The sequence below is a fragment of the Tiliqua scincoides genome, chromosome 15 (genome assembly GCF_035046505.1).
Source record: "Tiliqua scincoides isolate rTilSci1 chromosome 15, rTilSci1.hap2, whole genome shotgun sequence".
NCBI classification, from domain to species: Eukaryota; Metazoa; Chordata; class Lepidosauria; order Squamata; family Scincidae; genus Tiliqua; species Tiliqua scincoides.
In genome coordinates, this window is record NC_089835.1 from 4,654,886 (window position 1) to 4,677,385 (window position 22,500).

The window sequence follows — 22,500 nt, forward strand, 5'->3', positions numbered from 1 at the left end:
TCCTCCTCCAGCGCTCTCTTGCCCTCCGCCAGCGCCCGGCGAGCCTCCTCCTGCGCGGCGCGCTCCTGCAGGCAGCGCCGGCTCAGCCTCTCCGCCTCCTCGCGGAGCCCGTCGCGGTCCAGCCCGGCCCGCTGCGCCTCCCCGCAGGCGGCCTCCAGGCGCGCCCGCAGCGCCTCCACCTCCCCCTGCAGCCGGGCGCGCCACGAGGGGGGCTCGCCCTCCGCCTGCCCGCGCCGCAGGTGCGCCACCTGGGCCCGCAGCCGCGCGTGCTCCCCCTCCAGGCTCTGCACCCGCGCCAGGTACGCCTCCAGGCGCCGGTTCAGCTCGCCCAGCCCCAGCCCCGGCAGCGCCAGGCTCTCCATGCCTTGCCCGGACGAGGACGCGAGCGGACAGGGAGGCGCGGGAGCCAGCCGGCGATCTGGCTCCCCCCCCAGGCCCTGCGGGGCTATTCATACCCAGGAGGGGGGCGGGGGGCGAGGGGGAGGCGGCCCAGGCGCTTAACCCTTTCCTCCCCCATCGGGGCTGCAGGCAGGGGCGGCTCCGCCCTCCACGTCTGGGGAAAGGGGCACCCACTGCTCTAACTCTGGCTGGGGGGGGGATAGCCCAGCGGGGTGGGCTGCATGGCCTTCCCGGTGAAATTCCGCATCGTTTGATATGTCACACGATGGGGTGATCTGACAGGTTGCGCATCACCCGGCCCCCCCCCACACACATGTGACACCACTGATGTTTGTGTTTTAATTGCCTCCGTGGCTGGTTTGCTGGGCAGGTAGGTCAGGGCTCCCACCTGGACTTGGAGCCCAGATCTACCTGCTGGGGTGGACCTGGACTGCTGTTCCTCTTTTCCTGGGCTCCCCCCAGCGCCATCTCAATGCAGCTCCTGGCCCACAACTGTCACCTGCACTTCCCCCCCACCTTTGCTCCACAACCACCAACACTCCGGAAGTGTCTCAGGCCCTGAAGGCCTGCAGCTACCCCCCCCCCCCCAAAGGCTTCTGTGGAACCTTTGGCTGAGAAGTGTGGCTGCCCTCCCTTCTTCTCCCCCCAGTCTTCCGAGCCAGCGGCTCAGGACAGGGCCTTTTCAGCCATTGGCACTGCCCTCTGCCCTCTTCAGGGGTTGCCTGGCAGTGCTCAGGCTCTGTTCATGGGGCAGCGGTCAACCCACCTGTTCTGGGAAGTCTCTGCTGCAGCCCTGGCCAGGTCTCCCAACCCCAGGCACCCAGCCCAAGCACATGGCCCCGAATGCCACCATGCCCCTCTCGCTTCCCTGTGTTGCTTTTTAGTCTACAAGTCACAGGCTTGGGTAGGGCCAAACCCACCAGGCTGGTCAGTTGCTGGTGAGGGGCACCTTGCCTGTGACTCTTATGGAGGGACACAAGGACTCTCATGCAGGGACATAGTCCAAATGGCCAAGATGCCAGCCTCACCTTCCCCTGCAGGGGAAAAGCTGCCCCTGATCCCCAAACCAGAAAGCTCTTCTGCACCTTGGCACAGGCATGGAACTCCCCCCTGGCTTGGGACAGGCAAAAGCAGCCCTCCAGCACACAGAATAGCAGACAGCAATGCTCTGCTGTGCCTCTGGGCAGGTGCAGAGTGCAGCTCCTGCACTAACGAGCCCTCCTTGTGTCGTAACATCCCTCCGTGTGATCAAAAGGCACAGCCCCTTCAGCCTGATCCCCCCCCACCCGGGTACACAACAGCCTTATCTGCTGCCCTAGCAGATCTCTGCCCATTTCCTTCCTTGTCTGTCTTGACAAGCGCTTTGGGGAGAAGACCCTTCCTCCCTCTCTGTATAGCAACAGCATAGCACACAGGCAGCAGTTGGCAGCCACTCTCATTCCTACACCCAGAATTGAGGCACAGAAAGCTTATGGCCAGGAAAAAGAATGGGGAGGGAAACTGCAAGAGACCCCCCCAAGACAGAGTCTGACCCCCCCAGAGGGTCCCCACCACTCTCTGCTGGCCTCTATAAGCAATTAATTCCTCCAACTGAAAAGCTTACCAGAGCACTTTCAAGATAGCTGGCTCTCTGCTGCCATCTCCTGGCCGCCTCAAGCAACTGCTCCCATTGCTAAGTAGCGCCAGGATAGGTCCAGTGTACAGCAGTCTCCCTGTCTCCCTCTGCGGGCCACTATAGGCAACTACTCCATGGCAAAGCAGCCAGGGCTTTAAAAAACTGATTGCTTCTCCCCCCACACTTTGTCCTCCCCCCAGTGCTATTTCTCCCATTGCAAAGCAGCCAGGGCTTTTTAAAAAGAGCTCATCTGGGTCCCTGTTGCCTTCTGCTGGCGGCTTCAAGCAGTTCCCCGTCACCCCCACACTTTCTGCTGCCCCCTCAGTACTATTTCTCCCACTGCAAAGCAACCAGGGCTCTTTTTTTGTTCTTTTTTTGAAGGGCTCACCTGGGTCCTTGATGCCCGCTGCTGGCTGCTAATGGCATCTGCCCTAGATGCCTTGATTGGAGAGGTTGAAGGTGGAAAAGTCATCACAGGTGGCAAGCCGTTGATGGGTACGTGCAACGTCCTGGTTCTTGAAATGGGCTATCTCTGAATGCCACTTGCAAGTGATAACAATATGCTGAGCTCACAATATAGAAATATCCCAAGATGCCCAGTTCACCCATAAGGCTCTTCTCTGACCAAAAGCCAGCATCTAGAAATCCCTCTTAGAGAACAGGCTAACTGTGGTATGTTCACAAGGGTAAACAGAAAGTCATAAATAAGAGCCATAAACAAATAAAAGGGATGCATAGAGGACCAGATCCTTTGTAATGGATATATCTGTAAACAAATTGCCGATGCGTATCGAATTGCCCTCCTGAACATCCTGAGGATCAAGATGTTGATCTGATAACCAAGCCAAATGTTTGTGGGACTGTTGGTCTGTTATTTTTCCCATGCTTGCCATGGATGTGTTTTGCTCTCTTTGTGTGCTCTTTTGTCCCCCCTCCCCTACCTAGTCTATCCTATAAAACCAGCATCATTGTAATTGTTCACGGTCTCTCCACGTGTGTGTGTTTGTGGAAGGCCCCGTTTGCAAACGAGTAAAACGTTAGAAGTCCTTTGAATTCTCCTGTCGCCTGTTTGTTTGCCTCTCCAAAAATCCAAAGAACCGTGTGTGTGTTCATTCGGGAACACAAGGGAGGGCCTCAGTAAGATGCAGGAAGCTGGACTAGATAGCCCCCCTTTGGCCTAATGCAGTGGGGCTCTTATGTTCTTATGCTCCTAAGAGTTTCTGCTGCAGTGCAAAGCAGACAGGACTTTAGAGCTGGCTTCCTGGTGCCCTTCTGCTGGCCCCAAAACACAATTGTTCCCATTGCAACGTGTGGGTGTATCCTGGGGGTAGCAACTCCCTGGAGCTTTCTGCTGGCTCCAAGAGACCATTAGTCCCCATCAAAACTCAGGCTCTTAGAACACAGCCTCAGAGCTCAGCTGACCCCCATCTGCCCTCTACTGGCCGCTTCAAGCAATTGCTCCCATTGCAAAGCAGCCAGGGCTTTTGAAATTGTTCAGATAGCTTCCCCCCACACTTTCTCCTGCCCCCTCAGTGCTATTTCTCCCACTGAAAAGCAGCCAGGGCTCTTTTAGTAAAGAGCTCAACTGGGTCCCTGGTGCCCTTTCCTTGCACCTAGGTAGCTCCTGGTCTGGATGCCTTGAAAAGGGGATTGGATAATTAGATTTGAGATTAGAGAAAAAGAGTAAGACTGATATTCAAAATAGAATAATGATTTGGCAGATATGTCTATATTTGAGATAAGACATGTTAGTATTTTATAGGTTAATTTAGAAGAATTAGAATTGGAATTAAAGTGTTTGATATTGTTTTGGAATGATAATGATAGTAAAAATGGCAAAATTTGTATGTAAATATTGAAAATATATTTGGGGATGTTAAGCTTAGAGATAGTAAAAATGGTTAAATTAGTGTGGTAAAATAATTTCTAGAAAGGGAAAGGTAGATAAGAAGGATTTTATATATTATATAAAGCAATGTATACTAAACAAAACATATTTTTGTATGGAGAAGCTTGATACAACCAGGAACGGTAGAAATGATGATACAGGAAGTATAAAAAGTATATATAGTACATAAGTATAATATAGAGTACGTAGAGATAAATATATTCTTTTTTTCTCTTTGTTCATTTTATTTTCTCTTTCCTCTTTTAGGTTAATGAGGAGTAAAAGTAGAAGAATAGCAGATTAGGAAAGTAGAATGATGTATTAAACAAATTGGTAGATGGTGTCTTGCAACCTCTAATGTTTGTGGTGTATGTTTGTGTGTATTAATAAAAAATTTTAAAAAAAAGAAAAGAAAAGGGGATTGGACAGGTTGATGGGCAGGCTGCAAAATCCAGGTTGGAATCCAGGTGTTGGGAACGCGTGACCTCCTGGCGCTAGAAGTTGACTGTCTCTGAATGCCAGATGCAAGGGAGGGCCTCTGTGAGATGCAGGAAGCTGGACTAGATGGCCCTCTTTGGCCTGATCCAGCAGGGCTCTTATGCTCCTAAGGGTTTCTGCTGCATTGCAAAGCAGACAGGAGAGGTGAATGGCTTCCTGGTGCCTTCTGCAGGCCCCAAATCACAACTGTTTCCATTGCAACCTGTTCATGTATTCTCTAAGAGCCCAAGCAGCTCCCCTCTCCCACAGAAGGAACAAGCAGGCTTTCCAGTGGCACCTGCAGATATCAGGCAAGGGGAGAAGCCCTTCTTTATGAGGAGCTCAGTGCAAGCCTCGAAGCCTTGAGAGATGCCACGCTGCGGCAGGGGGTGACAGGAAGGGACCGGACACCGCTTTTAAAAAGGCGTTCAGCTGCTTTTATTTCAAAGTGGCTGATGACGAGCAACCCCAACCCCTAGAAATCACTAACTCAAAGCGCGGGCCCCGCAATCGGCCGGGCCAGGAGAGACTCGGGTTCGGCTGGGTGGGTGGGACGACTTCCTCCTGCTTCCGTTGAGATGTGGATCGTGACTCCCTTTTCCCATGAGTCGCAGAGTCGGCAAGCCGAGGGGGGACAAAATCTGGTCTGAGCACCCAGGGGATCCCAGCAGGGCACGATCGGGGCAGAAGAGCAGATCGGGCCGGCCAGCTACAGGCTGTGAGTGAAAGGAAGGAAAAAAACAACAACCAGGAGTCAGCCTCTGGGTGGCCGGGGGGGGGAGGGGAGTGGCAGCCTCGCGATGGGTGGGGGGGGCTGCCTTCATGGCAGACCAACTAGGCACAGGCAGGGAGGAGGCTTTGTAGAGAGGCTGCCACCTCTTCACTGCTCCGGGATGCGTGCTAAGGGGGCAGCGGTGCAAAGGGGACTGCGTTCCCATTTCCCACCAGCCCCAACCGCAGTGAGACCCACAGGCCCTGCCTGCCCTCCCCCCACCATACCTCTCCTTGTGATCTCTGAGCTCTTCCTCCTCCTCCTCGTCGTCATCCTCTTCTTCGTCCCGCCCAGCAGGGCCCTTCTCCTTCCCCTCCCCTTCGGCTCCGGGCGTGGCAGAGGGACTGCTGCTGTTTTTCTCCTTGTCCCCCTCGGGGAGGCTTCTCTTCTGCTTATCCACCTCCTTGGGGGCAGCCTCGCACCCCGTCTTCTCGCCCGCATCCTGCTCCTCTGCCTCCTTGGTGCGCTTGGGGGAGGAGTCCTGGGATGAGAGAGAGGCGGTAAAATTACACAGGGGGTGGAGACTGTGTAATTAATCTGTCCGACTCCTTGCCACAGGACACGGTGACGGCATCTGGCCTGGATGCCTTGAAAAGGGGATTCAACAGATGACTAGATGGGCGCCCTTTGGCCTGATCCAGGGCTTTTCTTATGGCAGGTCAGGACATTTCACACACACACGAGACGCGGCCCTCCAACCCCCTCAAAAGCCAGTGATCAGCCCAGAACCTCTTCACTGGCCCCAGCAGAAACTATCCAGGGTCCCCAGCCTTGGAAGGCCTGCCCCCCATATGACTGCCTCCCACAAAGGCATGGCAGGGGCCCCTCTGGGGCTGGAGCAGGGCCGTAGCTGGGGGGCCTTTGCCTCCCCCAGCCAGCAGTTTGCCCCCCTAGCATTTTTTCCAAATCTGTCCCCTTTATCTAATCTGGCGTCAGTTGGGGGCGATTTGAAGCCCTTTTTGCAACATTTTTTTGTGCACAGGAAGGTCTACCCAGCTGGCAGACCTGGGCTCCAAGTCGAGAGCCCAGGTCTACCTGCCTGGTTGACCTGGGCTCTGAAGGTAGTGCTCATGGCCCCCTCCCAAACAGACACTGGATCCACCCCTGGTTCTAAGGAGATTCAACTCAGAAAGCTGGGAGGATTCAGCTCCACCAGGTAGAGTCAATAAATTCAAATCTTCTATACTCTGCTTTTTAAAAGTAATGAATATTGCAAAAAAAAAAAAAACTCGTGTTCCAATGACGAGACTGTATTTGACTGGCATATCTTTCCTCTTGCTTTGAAGTAAACTAAATAAATTTTATTTTAATATGTATCAATGCATCAGCAACGTGTCATTGACAAATGTTATATAGGTGCTAGATAGGTGTTATATATGTGATAGGTGCTAGACAGGTGCTATATAGGTGTTAAGTAGGTACTATATAGGTGTTAAGTATAGCCGTCCTGGGTCCCTTTGGGGAGAAGGGCGGGTTATAAATAAAGTTTATTATTATTATTATTATTATTATTATTATTATTATTATTAAGTAGGCGCTAGATCGGTGCTGGACAAGTGCTATTTAGATGCTAAATAAGTGTTGCATAGGCACTAGATAGGCACTAGATAGGTGCTACATAGGTGTTAAATAGGCACTTTCAATACAAGTAAATGCTACCTGCATCACAGTGATATGTTTTACTTTTGCAGGGTTGCCGGCCTGTGTATCGCACTGGTACGTAAATGAAAGGATCTGTTGCGTGTTATTTCTATGTAGGGAATACATTTTCCATGGCATGCAGAGATGCATTTATTCTAAGCGCATTATTGGTACTTGGCTTGACAACTAATGAACGCATCTTTAAAAAACAAAACAAAACCCACATTATTTTCTTTTCACAACATTTGGGGGCGTTTCGGGTCTTTGAGGTTTCTCCAGACTTATCCTTTCATTTTGCCCACCAGCAGAGATCCCTGACATCATTGCCCCCCTTGAAAATACAGTCGCCCCCCCCCCACCTCTAGAATCCTGGCTACAGGCTGGGGCTGGACACACATGCACCAGGACTTAGGCCCAACAGGGCACTCAGGGTCCGACTTGGCACACTGGGGAGGGGGGGAGATGAGGGGAAGTGGAGTCTGCTGGGCAAGGCCGGGACGAAGAGCTGCCCAGGAGAGCAGGGGGAACGTCTGCCAGTGTCGAACCCCCAAATTCAGAAACTGCCTGCCTGAACAATCTTGTGTCAGACACTGGACGACTTGGGGAGGGCAGGGAGGACAGCAGGACTTCCAGGTTGCCTTGCTCAGTGAAGAGGGCCACCCCCTCCCCCCCCGGCCTACCTCCAGGGTGCCCTCAGCCCTCCTCTTATTCCCGGCCTTCTCGGTCTTCTCCTTTGACTGCTCGTCGATCACCAGGTTGCCCTCCTCATCATCGCTGCTCCCCTCCGGGCTGCCCTTCTTCCCGCCTTCCCCACCAGGCTCAGCATCCCCCGTGGAGCCCTTTTTTGGGGTGGGCTGTGGAGGGAAAGAGGCACACAGGGGAAGAGGAGAAAGAGAGGGGAAGGGCACACAGAGACCTTGGTTGAGGAAGGGCTGCATAGGGAGCGGCAGGCTCCCTCCCCACTTCTGGAACGCCTCCCGCTAGGGGAGCAGGACAGTTCCCCCCCCTCCTCTGGGGGGAGCCATGAGGGGGGCACCTGGTAGCCGGAGGCCTTGACGGTCGGGTTGTTCTCGATCTCCCAGAGGCCCTCGCTGAAGCCTTTCCGCTTGTTGGCCTTGCCAAACTTCCCCTTGCTCTCCTCGTATGGAAAAAGGTCCTTGGGGCCCAGGAATGCCCTGTGCAGGGGAGGAAGAGAAGCAGCTGTGGGTCAGGGCAGCAGTGGGAGGCTCGGAGGATCTGGCACCCCACGTCCCTGTCTCAGCCTGAGCAGAAGAGGGGGGCGCAAGCCTGTTCCCAGAGGGCAAGAACGGGAGGGGGGGGGAGAGGCGATGACACAGACACTGCCAATGCCCTGCAAAGACCCCCCCCAGCCCAGAAAAACTACTCACGTTTCATGAGTCCCAAAGAAGAAGACCTGGTACTTGTTGGAGGTGGACTTCACAGCGGACTCCGGCACTTCGTCAATCTGGGGGGAGGAGAGGAGAGAGCTGGCTGGGTGGTCAACACGCACAACCTCCTCATCCAATCCTGCCTAGTTTTGTCCTCACCCCCCCCCCACCAGGGGGCAGCAGCCTGTGCTACGTTTGAGGGGAGCTGAGGCAGGGACGTAGGGCAGCTGCCCCAAAGCAGCACAGCCCTCAGGCACAGGCGGATCGGGGCCAACTCTGGTGGCTGCGCTTTCCACTTCACCTTGGCCAGAGGCCTGACAAGAGCCACGATGCCCGTGTGGGCCTCCACCTTTCAAGGCAGTCTATCTCTACATTGCAGCCATGGTGGGAAGCAGGACACTGGGCTGCCTGGGGTCAGACCCAGCAACCAGGCCCATCTCCATCACTGAAGGGTGACAGCAAGCCCTGACCGGGAGGGGGGGGAGAGATCCACACCTGATTCCAGCGCAGCCAGACAGGCGCATGAGCTGTTTTGGGCCTGGGGCACTGTGAGCTCAGAGACCCAGTGGGGGTGGAGCAGTTTCAAACCCCCACGGCCCCATATGGACCCACCACGAGATGGCCAAGGAGAGCCTGGCTGGCTTGAGACTCCAGTCCATACTTCAAGGCCTGATGCCTTTTTTAGGGTCTCACATTCAGGAAAGCCCCCCCCCCCCCAACAAGTTCCTTTCACATCCCAAGGTGCATCTGACTAGCCGGTTCCCTGGACCATGTTAATCACCCCTCTGGAACAAGCGCAACGTGACACACCCCTCCCCACACGCCCTGCGACTAATCACACATGTGCATTTTGAAAAATGGGGAGGAGAGAAACCTCTTGCTGTCAAGAGGAGGGTATGGTCACAAGGATTTGAAACAGGAGCCCTTAATTGCCCCCCACCCTCCCAGTTGCCTGAAGTGGATTTGGCCTCAAGGGAAGGAGGCGGGGAAGGGGCGACAGGATACTCCCCACAGGCCAGAAGGAAGGCAGAGGAGGGGGCTACAGGCTCCCACTCCCCAGGCCAAAACCGTCTTTGTTTCAAGACACCTGCGTTCAACCTGGTCTCCAGCTTTCGGCCTGTGCCTGATCCACAGCACAAGACAAAAAAAACAACAACACACGAGCCTCCACTCATGGGGGTAGTCTACCTTGGGGTGCCAGAGGATCTGGCTGGCCCTTGCATCAGTGCTGCGAGCAGAGCAAGGGGCATCTGCTGGGGCAAGGCCTGGCCAAGCAGAGTGGGAGACTCCGGAGAGGTGGGTGGGAAATTGGACCCAGCCCCCACCAGCCTGCTCTCCTCCTGACTCAGGGCTGCTGCCAGAGCGGCTTTGCTTAGTCACTGCTGCCCCAGCTGGCCTCCCGCCCCTCCGCCTGCCTCCTCCCCCCCCTTCACACTCAGGTTTCCCCCGTGGGGCAAGCCCAGGCTCTCCCCTCCCAGCCCTGGCCTGGCAGCCCCAGGAGGGAGCAGCCCAAAGGAAAAGCAGCCACCCCCCCCAGAAGGGGGCCACAGCAGGGGCAGCCTCCCAGCCCTCCACCTGACCTAGGGTGCTCCAGCCCTGCCAGCCAGACGTTGGCCCAGGGCCTGGGAGGGGCGGAGAGGAGAGCACAATGCGCCCTGCCTAGTGAGACACACACGCCCCACAGAGTACAGGGGGAGCGCCCTCCCTTCCCCCGCCCCAGCCTGGCACCCGCCAGTCGCCGCCACATTAGCGCACGCATGCCAGGACCGTTGCAGCAGCGTGGGGGGGGAGGGGCACGCCTGTTGCTTTTGCCAGAGAAGGCGGCTGGCAGACAGTGCTGCGAGGAGGACCTGCTCTAGCACATTCCTGACCACAGCTGGGGACACCCCCCCCAGCTGCGTGGCCCGCTCACCTCTTCCACACCCCAGTATGGCCCAGCCAGGACTGGAGCTGCTGGGACCTCTCGCCTGCATCCAGTGTGACTGCAAGGCGGGGTGCGTGGATCTGGGCTAGGGGTGTGCGCGGAAGCCCAGAAGGGAACTTGCGCCTCTGTATCTCAGGGTGCCAGGTCTCCGGGAGCCCCTTCGTGCCTCCCCAGAAGTTCCAATCTCACAACGCCTGAGCCTCCCCTCCCCACCTGTGCTGACCTCCAGGGCCACCCTCCACAGGGGCACCCCAGTTGCTTCCAAGGGCCCAGTGAAAACCCCGACTGGAGCACCAGAAAGCACCCAACGTGCAAGAGTCTAGGCATGGCCGGGTGCTTTTCCTTTGACAGCTGATCCCTGGCTCTGCAGCCCTTGCATGGCATCTGAGGCTCTGGGGCAAGGAGTCAGGTGGCCCAGGGGCTTCCCTGCCCATAGCAGCACCTGCGGGGGGGCGGGGTTCCAGAACCCACTGCCTCTGCCCCAGCCTCCAGGTGCAGGCAGAGGGCGGGAGTCTTTGTGGGGCAACAGGAGAAGGCACCCAAAGCGGCCTTCTTGCAACCTGAGATGTAGGGGAAAGGGGTAGCTGAGGGTGGATAAAAGGGGGCTGATCCTGTCCCCAGGACTGGTGGAGAGGACGGAGAGCTCCTTCCTTCCTCCTCCCGCCACAGCTAACACCACAGCAGGAGAGGAAGCAGACTTTGAACAGGTGGGGCCCGGGGAGGCCTGTGGCCGGGAGGGGCAGAGAACTGCCCTCGCCCAAGGGTGGCACACAAAGAAAGGGCCGGCTCCGGTTCTGCTTCCCTTTGGCCTCTAAGATTCGGGAGAAGCAATTGGGACAGGGGGTATCATGCAGATACACAAACACCCCCCTCCTCCCACAGAGCCACTTGCAGCCTCTTGGGGAAGGCATGAATCGGAATCTGCACTCATCCAAAGCCAGGCCCCGGGGGTCAGGTGGCAGCAAGGAATGTTGGACTTGGGGGAGGGAGACACCCCCAGCCCGGGGGAGGGAGCACAAGACCGTTGCAGGCTGTCTGAGCAGGCTCATGCAGCCCCCCCCCCCAAAAGGGTCCAGCTCTACAAAACAGAGAAGATGGGGAGCCCCGGCCCAAAGAGGTGCCTCTGTGGGATGCCCCAAACTGGGCAGAAGTGCAACCAGGCTGGAGTAGATGCACTCCTGGTCACCCCACACACTTTTACTAGGCTCCCCACAGAGCTTCCTGGCAGAGCCCAAAACCTTTATGGCCCCTTCTCCTGCTCCAGAAGAATCTGGTGGGGGCACAGCCGGATCTGGGCGCAGTCTTCCAAACAGGGGCAGCCCTGGAGCCGGAGGGCTCTTGTTCACAAAGAGCAGGACAACTCCAAAGGTGCGCTCCGAGGCAGCCAGGTGGCAGGTCTCAGTGGGGTGGGGAGGGGGGAGCAGCAGTCCCTTTGATGCACTGAAATCTGAGCCACCCTGAGAAAAGAAGGGGCCATCTGGCATCCCTGGGCGGAAGCTCAGTGCCCAGCAGCAGCCCCCCCCTGCCCCGCATAAGCAAGAAACAGGCCTTTTGTGTGGGGAGAACAGGGCCGCCATGGCCTGGTGGAAAGAGGAGGCCTCCTAATCCTCCTCTCTTTTCCACGCCCCAAGGCGAGCAAGGCCAGCCTGGGAGGCAGAGGGTCGGCTAGCTTGGCTGGCTAGCACGTTTGCAGAGGAGGCAGCAAGCCAAACAGAGGCACCCCCCCTCCCATGGGAAGCAGACCCTGGCTCTCCCACCAGCTCCTCCTGTGCACCTGCTGGCAAACAGACACCTAGGTCGTCACCTCCTAAAGAAGGAGGGCTGAGCAGGCCAGGGGATGGCGGCGGTGGGGATATTGCCAGACTGTCCACAGTGAGAGATCTCCAGGTACCCCCAGGTCTAGCAGCGCTCTCTGTCCATAGTGCCACTTACAAGGCCACTTCCTGACACTCTGCCCCCCCCTCCTCCCGGCCCGCGAGCCCAAAAGAGACAGTCTGCCCCACATCAGAGGCCAGTCTCTGCAAGGAAGAGGAGCCTTCTCCAGCAAAAGGCACAAAGTGCGGCTCAGGGCACAGTCTCCCCTCTCTCCTCGGCCATCCCCCTCCCCCCAAGTCCCATCAGCTCAGGGAAGAAACCTGTAGAGGTACCAATCACTCACTACAAAGAAGCTCATGGTCTCTGTCACAGCTAACCAGGGAGAGGTGTCCTGGGCCAATAGGAGGGTGCATCTCTCATTGGCAGGTGCCATCTCCTACCCCTTCAGAATGCTGAGGAAGGGAACCCAGGACCCCCCGTCCACAGCAGACGCCAACCCTTCCCCACATTGAGTGGGTCACCCCCAGGCCTCAGCGCCCCTTCAAGGGCCCTTTCCAGGATGAAGCAGGGACTCCCAACTGGGTCTATTCCAAGAAGACATCACACAAGAGACGTTCCTCACAATGCCCTCCTGCTCCCGAGCCTCCCTGCCCTTTTCTCACCCAGGCAGCCACGGACACCTGGGTCCCTGAACGGAGTCAAGGCCTGCGCATCAGGGCTGTGGCTTGCCAAGAAACAGACCTCTGGTTCGCCAACTGCAAGGATGCCCGGGGGATTGGGCACCCGAGATCCAAGTCACCACTTGTCAATACAGCCCTCAGGTTTGCAGAAGGGGATGCCCGCGATACCCCCAACTGCACGCAGCTGAGCACTGGGGGGCTGACTGCCTAATGGTTTAGCTGCCAGCGGCCAGCAGCTTTGGGGCTGACTAGCCAATGGGCCAAAGGGGCTCTGTGCAGATATACGCAGGTCTCTCTGCCCCATCCCTGGCAGTCCAACAGGTGAGTTAAGACAGAAGCACTTCTAAGTGCACCCCTCTCTGCGGGGAGCCGGAACATCACTTTGCCCCACATCCATTTAACAGAGAGGAGTCCCAGACACTCTTAGAGGGCTCTATGCCTCAATGCCCCACTTGTTGTTAAAAATAATCCTGTGTTTCTAGCTTTTAAGAACTGGAACTTATAACTTCATGAAGAAGAGCCTTCAAAACACAGACTGACAAGTGTTTTGGCACCAGGCTGCTTGTCGTGCAAGGACTTCTGAAGTGCTACAAGAACTGCATGGCATTCAGCCTTCACCACACCCCTGCGAGGTAGGCTGGTGTCACCATCACCGTCTCAAAGACAGGGAACAGACTAAAGCCTGCAGGACAGGAGTCTTGTCTGTGTATGTATGTATGGGGGTCTTGTCGGTGTGGGTGTATGGGGGTCGAGGCACAAAAAAGGTTGAAGACCACTAGTTTAACCCTTGATGCACATACAGGAGCGCGTTGCTTAGCAACCTTCCACTTAAGGACGGACCACATCCCTCAAAGCACAACAAAGAGGCTCTTAATGAGGCAGCCAGGTTGCCCACAGCCTGCAGCAAAGTGTTTACATGACAAAGAGGCTCTTAGCAATCTATCTCTAGTAGCCTGCACAGCCAACTAGTTTCTGCCAGGAGTGTCTGTCTACACAACAAAGGCACTAGATTGGGTGAGTGTTCACTTAACGACCTGATCACATAACAACAAGGATTGGAGAAAGTGCCCTCATTGTTGAGTGGTGCAGCCCTGCATAGCCTGATCCACCTTGCCATCTTCCACTACCCATCCAAATGGGGTCATGAGCCCCCTCCGGGCCCAGGACCACAGCTTGAGAACAGCTGCTGCCCCAGAGGGGAGGGGAATCCAGAACTCCCACCAGCCCTCTCCAGGCCAGCCCCACAAAGCCCACCTCCCCTAGAGTGCCAGGAGGGCTCGCAGACCCAGATGCCCGCCAAGGAGCGCCATGTCAGAATCGGGGTTGGCGACCACGGGAGGCTGCCCCTTTCCCTCGGCTTAAGGAGGCATGTACAGGGCTAACCCCCACACAAGGGAGCCACTAACAGAGAGGGAGGAGCCAGGAGACCCCTGAGGGAGGGAGGAGGGCCCCCCCAGAGAGGAGTGAGGAGCCCCCCAGGGAGGGATGGGGGGCGAGGTGCCCCCCCAGGGAGGGAGGAGCGGAGGGGTGAGGAGCCCCCCAGGGAGGGAGGAGCCCCCTAGGGAGGGAGGGGGTGAGGAGCCCCCCCAGGGGGGAGGGGGAGGGGCGGGCCTGGGGCGGGGGCTCCAGCCTGCGGCGCTCACCCGGGCGGGCCAGTGCGGGTAGCCCTTCATCTTGGCGAAGACGAGGTCTCCGCACTTGTACTCGCGCTGCCGGTTCGAGCGGGACATGCTGGCGGCGGCAGAGACGGAGGCCAGGCGACTGCGGGCGGCCCGGCTCACTGGCTCCGTCCCCACCGCGCAGGCGCGCTCGGGAGGGGCGGGGGCGCGGCCTCTCCTCGCCACGCCCACTCACCTCCTCCCGCCGTATAGAGCTAGTAAAAGGGCAGAGTGACGTGTCCCGCGCGCGCTTGCGGGTCCTCAGCGCCGGCGCGGGTGCTCAGAGGGAGGATTCCGGAGTAGTGCCATCCTCATCCTGTGCCCCTCCCCACATAGGGGTTCTCTCTCGCGTCCTCCAGACGGAGAAAGCTCCATCTTGGCCTTTCTACGGTTTTTTTAGTGAGAACCCGGAACGTACCCACGGGACTCCCTAGATGCGTCACTCTGTCCTTTTGTAGTTCTTCATGCTTTCTCTCTCTGTGAGGCGCGCACCGCGCAAAGCACGCCGGGAGCTGTGCCGTTGTTGTGGGAGTTGTGAGGAGGGGGGTCGCAAGGCATGCTGGGAGGAGGCGCGAGGAAGACTCCGCTTCCCAGAAGGCCACGCGTGAAGGGACGGCATCCGCTTCCGGCTCGGGAGCTTCTGGGAACCGTAGTCCCGCCTCCCGCCGAGGAGGAGGAAGGCGACGAGCTCCCCTCCTGCTTCCGCGGCGGCCATCACCCGCCACTCCCAGGCCGCGCTGAGCTCCGGGGGGCGGCGGTGGTGGCGGGGTAGCCTAGCCGGGGGGGGGGGCCGGAAGCTTCCGTCGGTCCCGCCCCCTTCGGGCCTGGGCTTCCGGCGCGGGCGGCGTTGCCATGGCGACCGGTGCGGCCTAGCCCGGACCGCACTCTGCGGCCTAGTGCGGGCGGAGAAGCCTGGGCGTCGCGTAGTGGAGTGCCCGGCCATGTCATTGGTGGCCTACGCCAGTAGCGAGGAGGAGGAGGAGGAAGGCGAGAGCGACGCCGAGGAGGAGGAGGGAGAGGGCGGCCAGGGGGGCCTCGGGCCTCCCGCCGCCCGGCCCCTCCCGCCCGCGGCCGGGCCTCTGCCCCCCGCGAAGCCCCACAAGCGGGCCGGGCCCGTCAGGATCGCCGCCCCGCAGCTCGGGAACGTGAGTACAGCTGCGGGGTAGACTGCGCCTGCCCCTGGAGGCTCCACCTGCCCCAGAGGGGGGAGGGGCTGGGCCGCTCCGTCCTGGCCTCCGGGGTAGACTGTGCTTAGCCCTGGAGGCTCCATTGCACCAGGGAGGGCTGGACAGCTCTCTCCTGCACTCTGGGGTAGACTGTGCTTAGCCCTGGAGGCTCCACCGCACCAGGGAGGGCTGGGCCGCTCCGTCCTGGCCTCCGGGGTAGACTGTGCTTAGCCCTGGAGGCTCCACTGCACCAGGGAGGGCTGGGCCGCTCCGTCCTGGCCTCTGGGGTAGACTGTGCCTGTCCCCGGAGGCTCCACAGCTTACTCTGCCACTTCCAAACCTCTGCACTCTTCCTCCACCATTCCCTCTTGGGGGGTGGGGGCGTCTCACAGCCCAGTCCTGAGCACATCTACTCAGAATTAAGTCCCACTATAGTCAATGGGGCTCACTCCGGAAGAGTGTGGATAGGATTGCAGCCTGACAGCACGATCTATGCATGTCTACTTAGAAGTAAGTCCCACTATAGTCAATGGGGCTTGCACGAAGTGCCCCTGGCTGGGGGTTACTTATAGTACAGGCCTCTTTGTTGCTGGCCCAGCAGTTTGATGCCACTTCCTAAACTGGCATAAGCTGTCTGTGGGCCTCTTCGGGCCACACATCAGAAGGGCCCCTCTGGAGGGCCACCCTCTGTGTGTCTGTTCAGGAACCTAAAGAGGAAGGAAGCCCCCCTTTTTTATAGATTCAACTGCCTGCATTTGCCTGGCCAGGATCTCCTTCGTGGAGCAAAGGTCCTTGTCTTATGGGGCAGGCATGTGATGCCTCCCCCCGCACTACTCCTTAGGCAGCTTTTAGCCTTCCAGACTCCTCAAGCGTTGGCTGCGGCCTTCCCAGGGACGGGTGTTTCCTTGCCTGGGCTTATCAGTCCCCCGCAGCTGGAGGGGCTGCCAACGGTTTCCTTGTCTCAGGGTGAGCAGGGGTTGCTGTGCCCCCCTCCAGGGCATCCTAGGATCTGGCGCTCCTTCTCTGGCTGCAGAGTGTGAGAGGTTACAGGGAGGCCTCCAAGCCAGGGTTGGTGGGTGTTCTGGGAGGTGGGAGGCCAGGAAGCCTCTGCCCAGAACACCCACCAGCTCCAGTTTGGAGGCCTTGAAGGCCTCTTCTTGTCTGATTCTGTCTATACCAGCATGATTGGGGGGGGGGTGAGTGGAATGAAAAATGTGCCCCCTAGCTTTACTGTGAGGGTCCTTGATTGCAGGGTTGGATCTGTAAAGATCCCCTCCCCAGTCCTTTGTGCTTGGTTTCATTTCCGAATGAAATATAAATACTGTTAATAATAATTTCTCTCTGTTTCGCTCAGTCAGATTCAGAGGAAGATGAACCCGCAAGGAAGCAACCTTCCTTCCAGGTGAGTAGAGTGCTCTGGGAACAGGTGGGGCCCCTTTGGGCCATGCTGTGGTGCTTTTCAGAGGTGGCCATGTGAGAGGGTGGTGGACGGATTGTCTTGACCCTGGTCATCGATGGGTGTCTTCTTCTGGTGGGGTCTGCCAGCAAACAGAACTCAGAGAGGTTGTTGCTTGCCTCGCCTCTCCCCTTGGCCGGCCTTGGCTTGCCTTGCCTCCCTTTCATTGTTCAGGGCCATGTGGAACTGTGGGAGACCCAGAAGCGTTGTATTGGGGGGTGGGCTGCACAACTGCCCTGGTCTCAAGCCCCCCTCACTTTGGTTTTGGCTTGGAACCAGCTCAAGCCTCAGCTGGGTTCCTACCACAGGGCTGGGCTGGCTTCTGTGGTCACCTGACTGTTCCAAGGAGCTGAGCTTGGCACGTGGCTCATGTGAGGACTTGGAGGCCACAATATGCTGAAGGGTTAGCCCTGCTTGGAATAGGGGTGCCGTGCAGCTCCTTGGGATCCATCTGAGTCCTTTTCCAGGGTGCAGCTGGAGGGAGGGGCAAGGCGATGGAAGCAGCCCTCCCCCCTTCCAACACCTTGCTTCCCACCCTCCCTGCAGGGACGCAGCGAAGGGGCCGGCCTGTCAGCTCTGCTTCCTCAGCCCAAGAACCTGACCGTGAAGGAGACGAACCGGCTGCTCTTGCCCTATGCCTTCTCCCGGAAGGCAGCCGAGGCAGCACCGGAGGCCAAGGTCCCCAAGGTCCCCAAGCCGAAGCCCTCCCTCAAGGAGGCCCCAGGTGTGGCAGCCACCACCACCCCATCCCCGTCGGCCATCAAGGCTGCAGCCAAGAGCGCCGCCCTTCAGGTGACCAAGCAGATCACCCAGGAGGAGAACGACAGCGATGAGGAGGTGGCCCCTGGGAACTACTTCTCCTTAGCCGATCAGAGCGAGCCGCCGGCTGCCGGGCCTGAGACGTACACCTACCCGGTCGCCGTGGTACCAGAGGACCTGCCCCCGGAGCCAGAGGGCCAGGATGCCGCCGCCAATGCCCCGCTGGAGTTCAAGACTGCGCCAGGGTCCAGTGCTGCTGCGTACCATGGCTGGGTGCCCAAGCCTGGAGAGGACTATAGTGGCCAGCCGTACAGTCCATATCCTGGCTACAGTAATGCTGGTGGCCCCGGGCCCTACCTCCCGGTGAGGGTACTGCCCTGGGGCCTGGAGCTAACGGGAGCGTGTCTTGGGGTTTTGGTGGCAAAGGGGGGGGCTGGGTGGAGGGGTGTCCCCAAAGAACCACGGCTAGGGTGGGATGGGGAGGGCGGTTTGCAGGGGCTGGATGCATGGGAGCAGTGTAGGCTAGAGCGGGGGCTGCGAAGCAGGGCTCTTCCTCCTGCTGAGGGGCTTGCTTCTTGGCCACAGGAGTACTACGGCACTGGGTACTACCAGGAGATGGACCCAGCCCTGGAAACGCCCCAGGAGACGAACAGTGACACCACCACCACCACCACCACCTCCTCCTCCTCCTCCTTTATGGATGATGAAGCGGTGAGCAACCTGAGGGCTGGCGCATGCTGGAGACCTTGTCACTGGTGCACAACTGCCCTGCGTGGGCCCTGGCTGACAAGCCTCCTCACAGTGGTTCCTCCCCCCTCAAGATGGCCCAGCAGAGGGTGCCGGGCCTTCCCCTTCTTCTCATCAGCCTTTGGGCATTCTCTGCAGGCACCTCTCGGGCCACGAGGGCTATGCCCGCCCACCTCCCAGACCCCAATTCCTCTTCTCTGTGGGCTCCTGCAAGCTCTGCCTGGGCAGGTGTCATCTTGCAGGCTTGGCTGAAGTCTGGCTTGGCAGGGTGCAGGGCAGGGTCTGTTGCCATCCTGACGAACGCCTTCTCCGATTCCACTCCCAGTTCAAGAGGCTGCAGGGCAAGCGGAACCGCGGGCGGGAGGAGATCAACTTTGTGGAGATCAAGGGGGACGACCAGCTGAGTGGGGCCCAGCAGTGGCTGACCAAGTCCCTGACTGAGGAACAGAGCATGAAATCCTTCAGCAAGGTGAGCGGGAAGGCAGTGTGGAGGGTGGCGGCCCTGGTGGGCCCTGGTGGCCTCTTCTGCCCTCTCCCACAGGCCACGTCTCCCACCTCCACACTGGGACGGTGGCTTCTAACAGTTCTCTCTCTCTCCAGAAAAAGGGGGAGCAGCCCACTGGACAACAGCGGAGGAAGCATCAGATCACGTACCTGATTCACCAGGTGAGGGTGGGAGGCAGCGATTTGATTGCATCCCTTTCTGGGCTTCTCTTCTCTGCCTTCCCCCAGTGGCCTCTGTGGGGTGCTGAGTGAGCTCTGGGAGCCCTTCTCCCCTTTTCCCTGTGCTAACCCCAGGAGCCTTGCTCAGGGTGCACTCTCCCTTCCCCGTGGGGCAGTTTGCTTCCGGAACATGCTTATGGAAGCCCGCCCCCCCGACAGTTCTGGGTGGAATGGGGTTGTCAGTGACCAGCCCCCAAATAATTGCCTGGCCTCAGGGTGTGTTCCTTCCTGCAGTTGCACTCATGACACTCTCCAGAGGCACCTAGGAGGACAGAGGACCCACACCCACCTTCTGAGGCTTATAACCTGGTCACTTGGCTGGGGGTGTGGAGGCCTGAACAGTCTCTGTGGCTGGACAGCCCTGCTTGATGATGGGGGAGAGAAGCAGGTTGGGGCTCTCTCAGGTGTCATGGGGGCTCCTGGTGACCTGCCTTTAGGCCCTGGCTATTAAGAACATAAGAACAGCCCCACTGGATCAGGCCACAGGCCCATCTAGTCCAGCTTCCTGTATCTCACAGCGGCCCACCCAATGCCCCAGGGAGCACACCAGATAAGAAGAGACCTGCAAGGCTTCCTGGGAATTGTAGTTAAGAACATAAGAACAGCCCCACTGGATCAGGCCACAGGCCCATCTAGTCCAGCTTCCTGTATCTCACAGCGGCCCACCAAATGCCCCAGGGAGCACACCAGATAACAAGAGACCTGCAAGGCCTCCTGGGAATTGTAGTTAAGAACATAAGAACAGCCCCACTGGATCAGGCCAGAGGCCCATCTAGTCCAGCTTCCTGTATCTCACAGTGGCCCACCAAAGGCCCCAAGGAGCACACCAGATAACAAGAGACCTCATCCTGGTGCCCTCCCTTGCATCTGGCATTCTGACATAGCCCATTTCTAAAATCAGGAGGTGGCACATGCACATCGTGGCTTGTACCCCATAATGGATTTTTCCTCCAGAAACGTGTCCAATCCCCTTTGAAAGGCGTCCAGGCCAGATGCCGCTCCCGTCAGGGACTGACCTCCATCTGTCCCCAGAGGCTAGTTAGGCTTAGCACTCAGTCCTGTCCATCCCGTTTCTGGAGGCACAGCTAAGGGGGGAGGGGGGTATTCCTGACTGTCCAGTCTCCAGCAGTCTCCAGTCTGGGGCATGGAGACTCCTCTTCGGGACCCAGGCTTGTGTGCTTGGAGAAGAATTTCCGTGGCTGGGTTGGTCTTGAGACCTTCTCTCTGGGGCAGGCAAAAGAGCGTGAGCTGGAGCTGAAGAACACGTGGGCAGAGAACAAGCTCAGCAGGCGTCAGACGCAGGCCAAGTACGGCTTCTAGAGGCGGCCGGACTCTCTGGACCTCGCGCTGGACAAGCACCACCCCCAGCAGTCCTGCACGGCCACATGGACTTGGTGTTCTGCATCTGGAGAGACCTGGGCTGGATGCAGCTGCTGCTGCTGCTGAACTGAGGACTTTTGGATGGGCCGCCCAGCCACTCGGGGCTGGGGCCTGCCAGACGCCCCCACCTGCTTGAGGAGACTCTCTCCTTGGAACTGCCTAGCCTGGGGAGTTGGGCAGCAGTGGTGGCCCCAGCAGGCGTTGGCGGGGGGGGGGCATGATCCTGCAGTCCGACTGCTCCTTCCTATCTGCCGCTCTTTGGGCGTGTGTGTCTGCTCCAGACCATGTTCCCTCCACTTCACCAGTTAGCGACCCCTATCATTTGAAAAAATGGTTAGGGTAGCAGCCCCCCCTCCCCCACCGCCCTGTCTGTCAGTCCCCACTGTGTCTTTCCACCCCAAGCCACCACAGTTGAGCAGGAGTGTGGACTCAGTGGGGGGGACGGGTGACTTCACACAGACTCTTCCCGGGTTCCCAGCTGGCTCCTGGCCTCTTCAAACCCAGATCTGAGCTGGTCAAGAAACTGCCCCCTCTGCTGCCAAACTCCAGATGGGGGGCTAATGCCCCAGGATGCCCCCCCCACCTCCCCTGCTTGTAAAGTCTCCTACAAGCAGCCCTTGGTCAGGAGAGCAGCTCCCCCCCCAGTCTCACTGCTTTCCCCCTGAGCCATGTGTTCTTTGTTGTCGCTGCCACCACTGCTGTTCCCCCCACAGCTCTCCCTCCCCATTCAACGGTGCCCCCCTGCTGCAGTGTTCTTGGGTCAGGGCTGCCTCTACTGAGGGTATTTTCTTTGAAGGAAACACCCTGATTTCTAGTTTCATTTCTCTGGACATTTTAGTACTTAGAAGAGCCTCCTCTTCCCTCCTCCCCTTTTGAGAATCCCCAAATAAAGCTTTCATTCAGTAATTTATTGGTATCTTACACCATTGTCTGGAAACTGGAATTTTATAAAGGAATAAAACTTTTAAATGAACTTTAACATCTACTCCCCCCTCCCCACAGCATTTTTAGCAAGGCAGTGACTGCTGGCGAAAGGGGGGAGAGGACGGACAGTGTCCCCCCACCTTCCTGCACCAGTGGAGGGCTGGGGCTGGGGGCTGCAGAAGTGTAACTGCACCAGGCCGTGGGGCTGTGGAAGCACTGAATGGGGCCCCAGCCCTCCGAATGGGGCTATAGTGTGGTTGCAGCCCCTTCTGGGATTGGGGTCTTGGTGCCCATCTGGGGCTGCTGTCGCCTCCTTGTTGGCTTTCAGTGGGGCTGCTCTCAGTGCAGGGGGCCCAATCCTGCTCCGCCCGTGCTGGGCGGTGCTGGAGCAGGGCTCCTTATCCCCTGCCCTCTGGCTTGTCGCCTAATGCCTCCCTCCAGCCAGCCTTAGGCTACAATCCTATCTACACTTTCCTGGGAGTAAGCCCCATTGACTATAATGGGTCTTACTTCTGAGTAGGGGTGCCTAGGCTTGGGCTCCGATATGCTTTCGTGCAAGGCTGCTATGCACGCCTACGCAGAAGTAAGTCCCACTGTAGTCGGGGGGGGGCTTACTCGCGGGTAAGAGTGGACGGGGGACCCTGGGCCAGCTGGCAGGCGCGCGTCGCCCCTCCTCGCCCTGCTGCCTCCGCTCGCGGGAGGCGCCTGGAGGGGAGCGAAAGGGAGGCTGCGAAGCTGGCGCGGAGGGCGGACGACGGGGGTCTCCCGGAGCCCGGGACCTCCGCGGAGGTGAGCGGCAGGAGGCGGGAGGCGGAGGGGACCTGGGGGTGGCCGGTGCCAGGACGCCCCGCCTCGCCCCTCCCCCTGAGTTCACCAGCCCCGGGGAGGGGAGTCGACCAGTCCGGCCTTCCTCGCAGGGGTGTTGTAGGGAGAAAAGCTCCATAGCAGGGGCGAGGATGCCCCAGTGCCCTCTCTGGGTGGCACACGCACCTGGTGGGTGCGTGGGTGGGACTCAGAGGGTGGCAGGCAGGAGGGGCAGCAGCGACCCCCCCATGGGAATTCGGGGTCCGGACTCCCAAAAGTCTGAC

At 58.6% G+C, this 22,500-nt stretch overlaps 4 protein-coding genes across 5 annotated transcripts in view; 2 read left to right on the forward strand and 2 right to left on the reverse strand.

Annotated features, from left to right (window-relative positions):
• Positions 1-398, reverse strand: part of NES (nestin) — a 10,506-nt gene extending 10,108 nt beyond the window's left edge. Inside the window, exon 1 of the mRNA XM_066610414.1 lies at positions 1-398. This exon is cut by the window's left edge and continues 436 nt beyond it. Within this exon, the coding sequence (XP_066466511.1) occupies positions 1-362 (362 nt within the window). The 5' untranslated portion in view covers positions 363-398.
• Positions 399-4,793: 4,395 nt separating this feature from the next.
• HDGF (heparin binding growth factor) lies at positions 4,794-14,421 on the reverse strand. Its single transcript, XM_066610318.1, has 6 exons — positions 14,243-14,421; positions 8,181-8,257; positions 7,829-7,967; positions 7,473-7,646; positions 5,379-5,632; positions 4,794-5,095 (listed from the first exon to the last, which is right to left on the reverse strand). Exons 1-6 carry the CDS (start codon positions 14,327-14,329, stop codon positions 5,089-5,091), a joined length of 738 nt encoding a protein of 245 aa, XP_066466415.1. The 5' UTR covers positions 14,330-14,421; the 3' UTR covers positions 4,794-5,088.
• A 487-nt stretch (positions 14,422-14,908) lies between these two features.
• PRCC (proline rich mitotic checkpoint control factor) lies at positions 14,909-21,394 on the forward strand. 2 transcript variants are annotated; one of them, XM_066610307.1, is made up of 7 exons: positions 14,909-15,402; positions 16,778-16,825; positions 17,426-18,001; positions 18,224-18,349; positions 18,711-18,854; positions 18,986-19,051; positions 20,342-21,394. In XM_066610307.1, exons 1-7 carry the CDS (start codon positions 15,199-15,201, stop codon positions 20,426-20,428), a joined length of 1,251 nt encoding a protein of 416 aa, XP_066466404.1. In that variant the 5' UTR covers positions 14,909-15,198; the 3' UTR covers positions 20,429-21,394. The 2 variants fall into 2 exon arrangements, with proteins under 2 accessions (XP_066466404.1, XP_066466405.1); XM_066610308.1 differs by lacking the exon at positions 14,909-15,402 and adding an exon at positions 16,505-16,619.
• A 733-nt stretch (positions 21,395-22,127) lies between these two features.
• Positions 22,128-22,500, forward strand: part of LOC136635168 (death-associated protein kinase 2-like) — an 11,054-nt gene continuing 10,681 nt past the window's right edge. The window contains exon 1 of the mRNA XM_066610310.1: positions 22,128-22,201. The gene's annotated coding sequence lies outside the window, so the exon portion shown is untranslated. The remainder of the gene's footprint in view (positions 22,202-22,500) is intronic.

Coding starts and splice junctions, on each gene's coding strand:
- HDGF (XM_066610318.1), bottom strand. CDS start 14,329: ATGTCCCGCTCGAACCGGCAGCGCGAGTACAAGTGCGGAGACCTCGTC. Junction 8,258..14,242: donor ACCCGCACTGGCCCGCCCGG/GTGAGCGCCGCA, acceptor TCCTCCCCCCAG/ATTGACGAAGTGCCGGAGTC. Junction 7,968..8,180: donor TTCTTTGGGACTCATGAAAC/GTGAGTAGTTTT, acceptor TCCCCTGCACAG/GGCATTCCTGGGCCCCAAGG.
- PRCC (XM_066610307.1), top strand. CDS start 15,199: ATGTCATTGGTGGCCTACGCCAGTAGCGAGGAGGAGGAGGAGGAAGGC. Junction 18,002..18,223: donor GCCCCGGGCCCTACCTCCCG/GTGAGGGTACTG, acceptor TCTTGGCCACAG/GAGTACTACGGCACTGGGTA. Junction 18,855..18,985: donor GCATGAAATCCTTCAGCAAG/GTGAGCGGGAAG, acceptor CTCTCTCTCCAG/AAAAAGGGGGAGCAGCCCAC.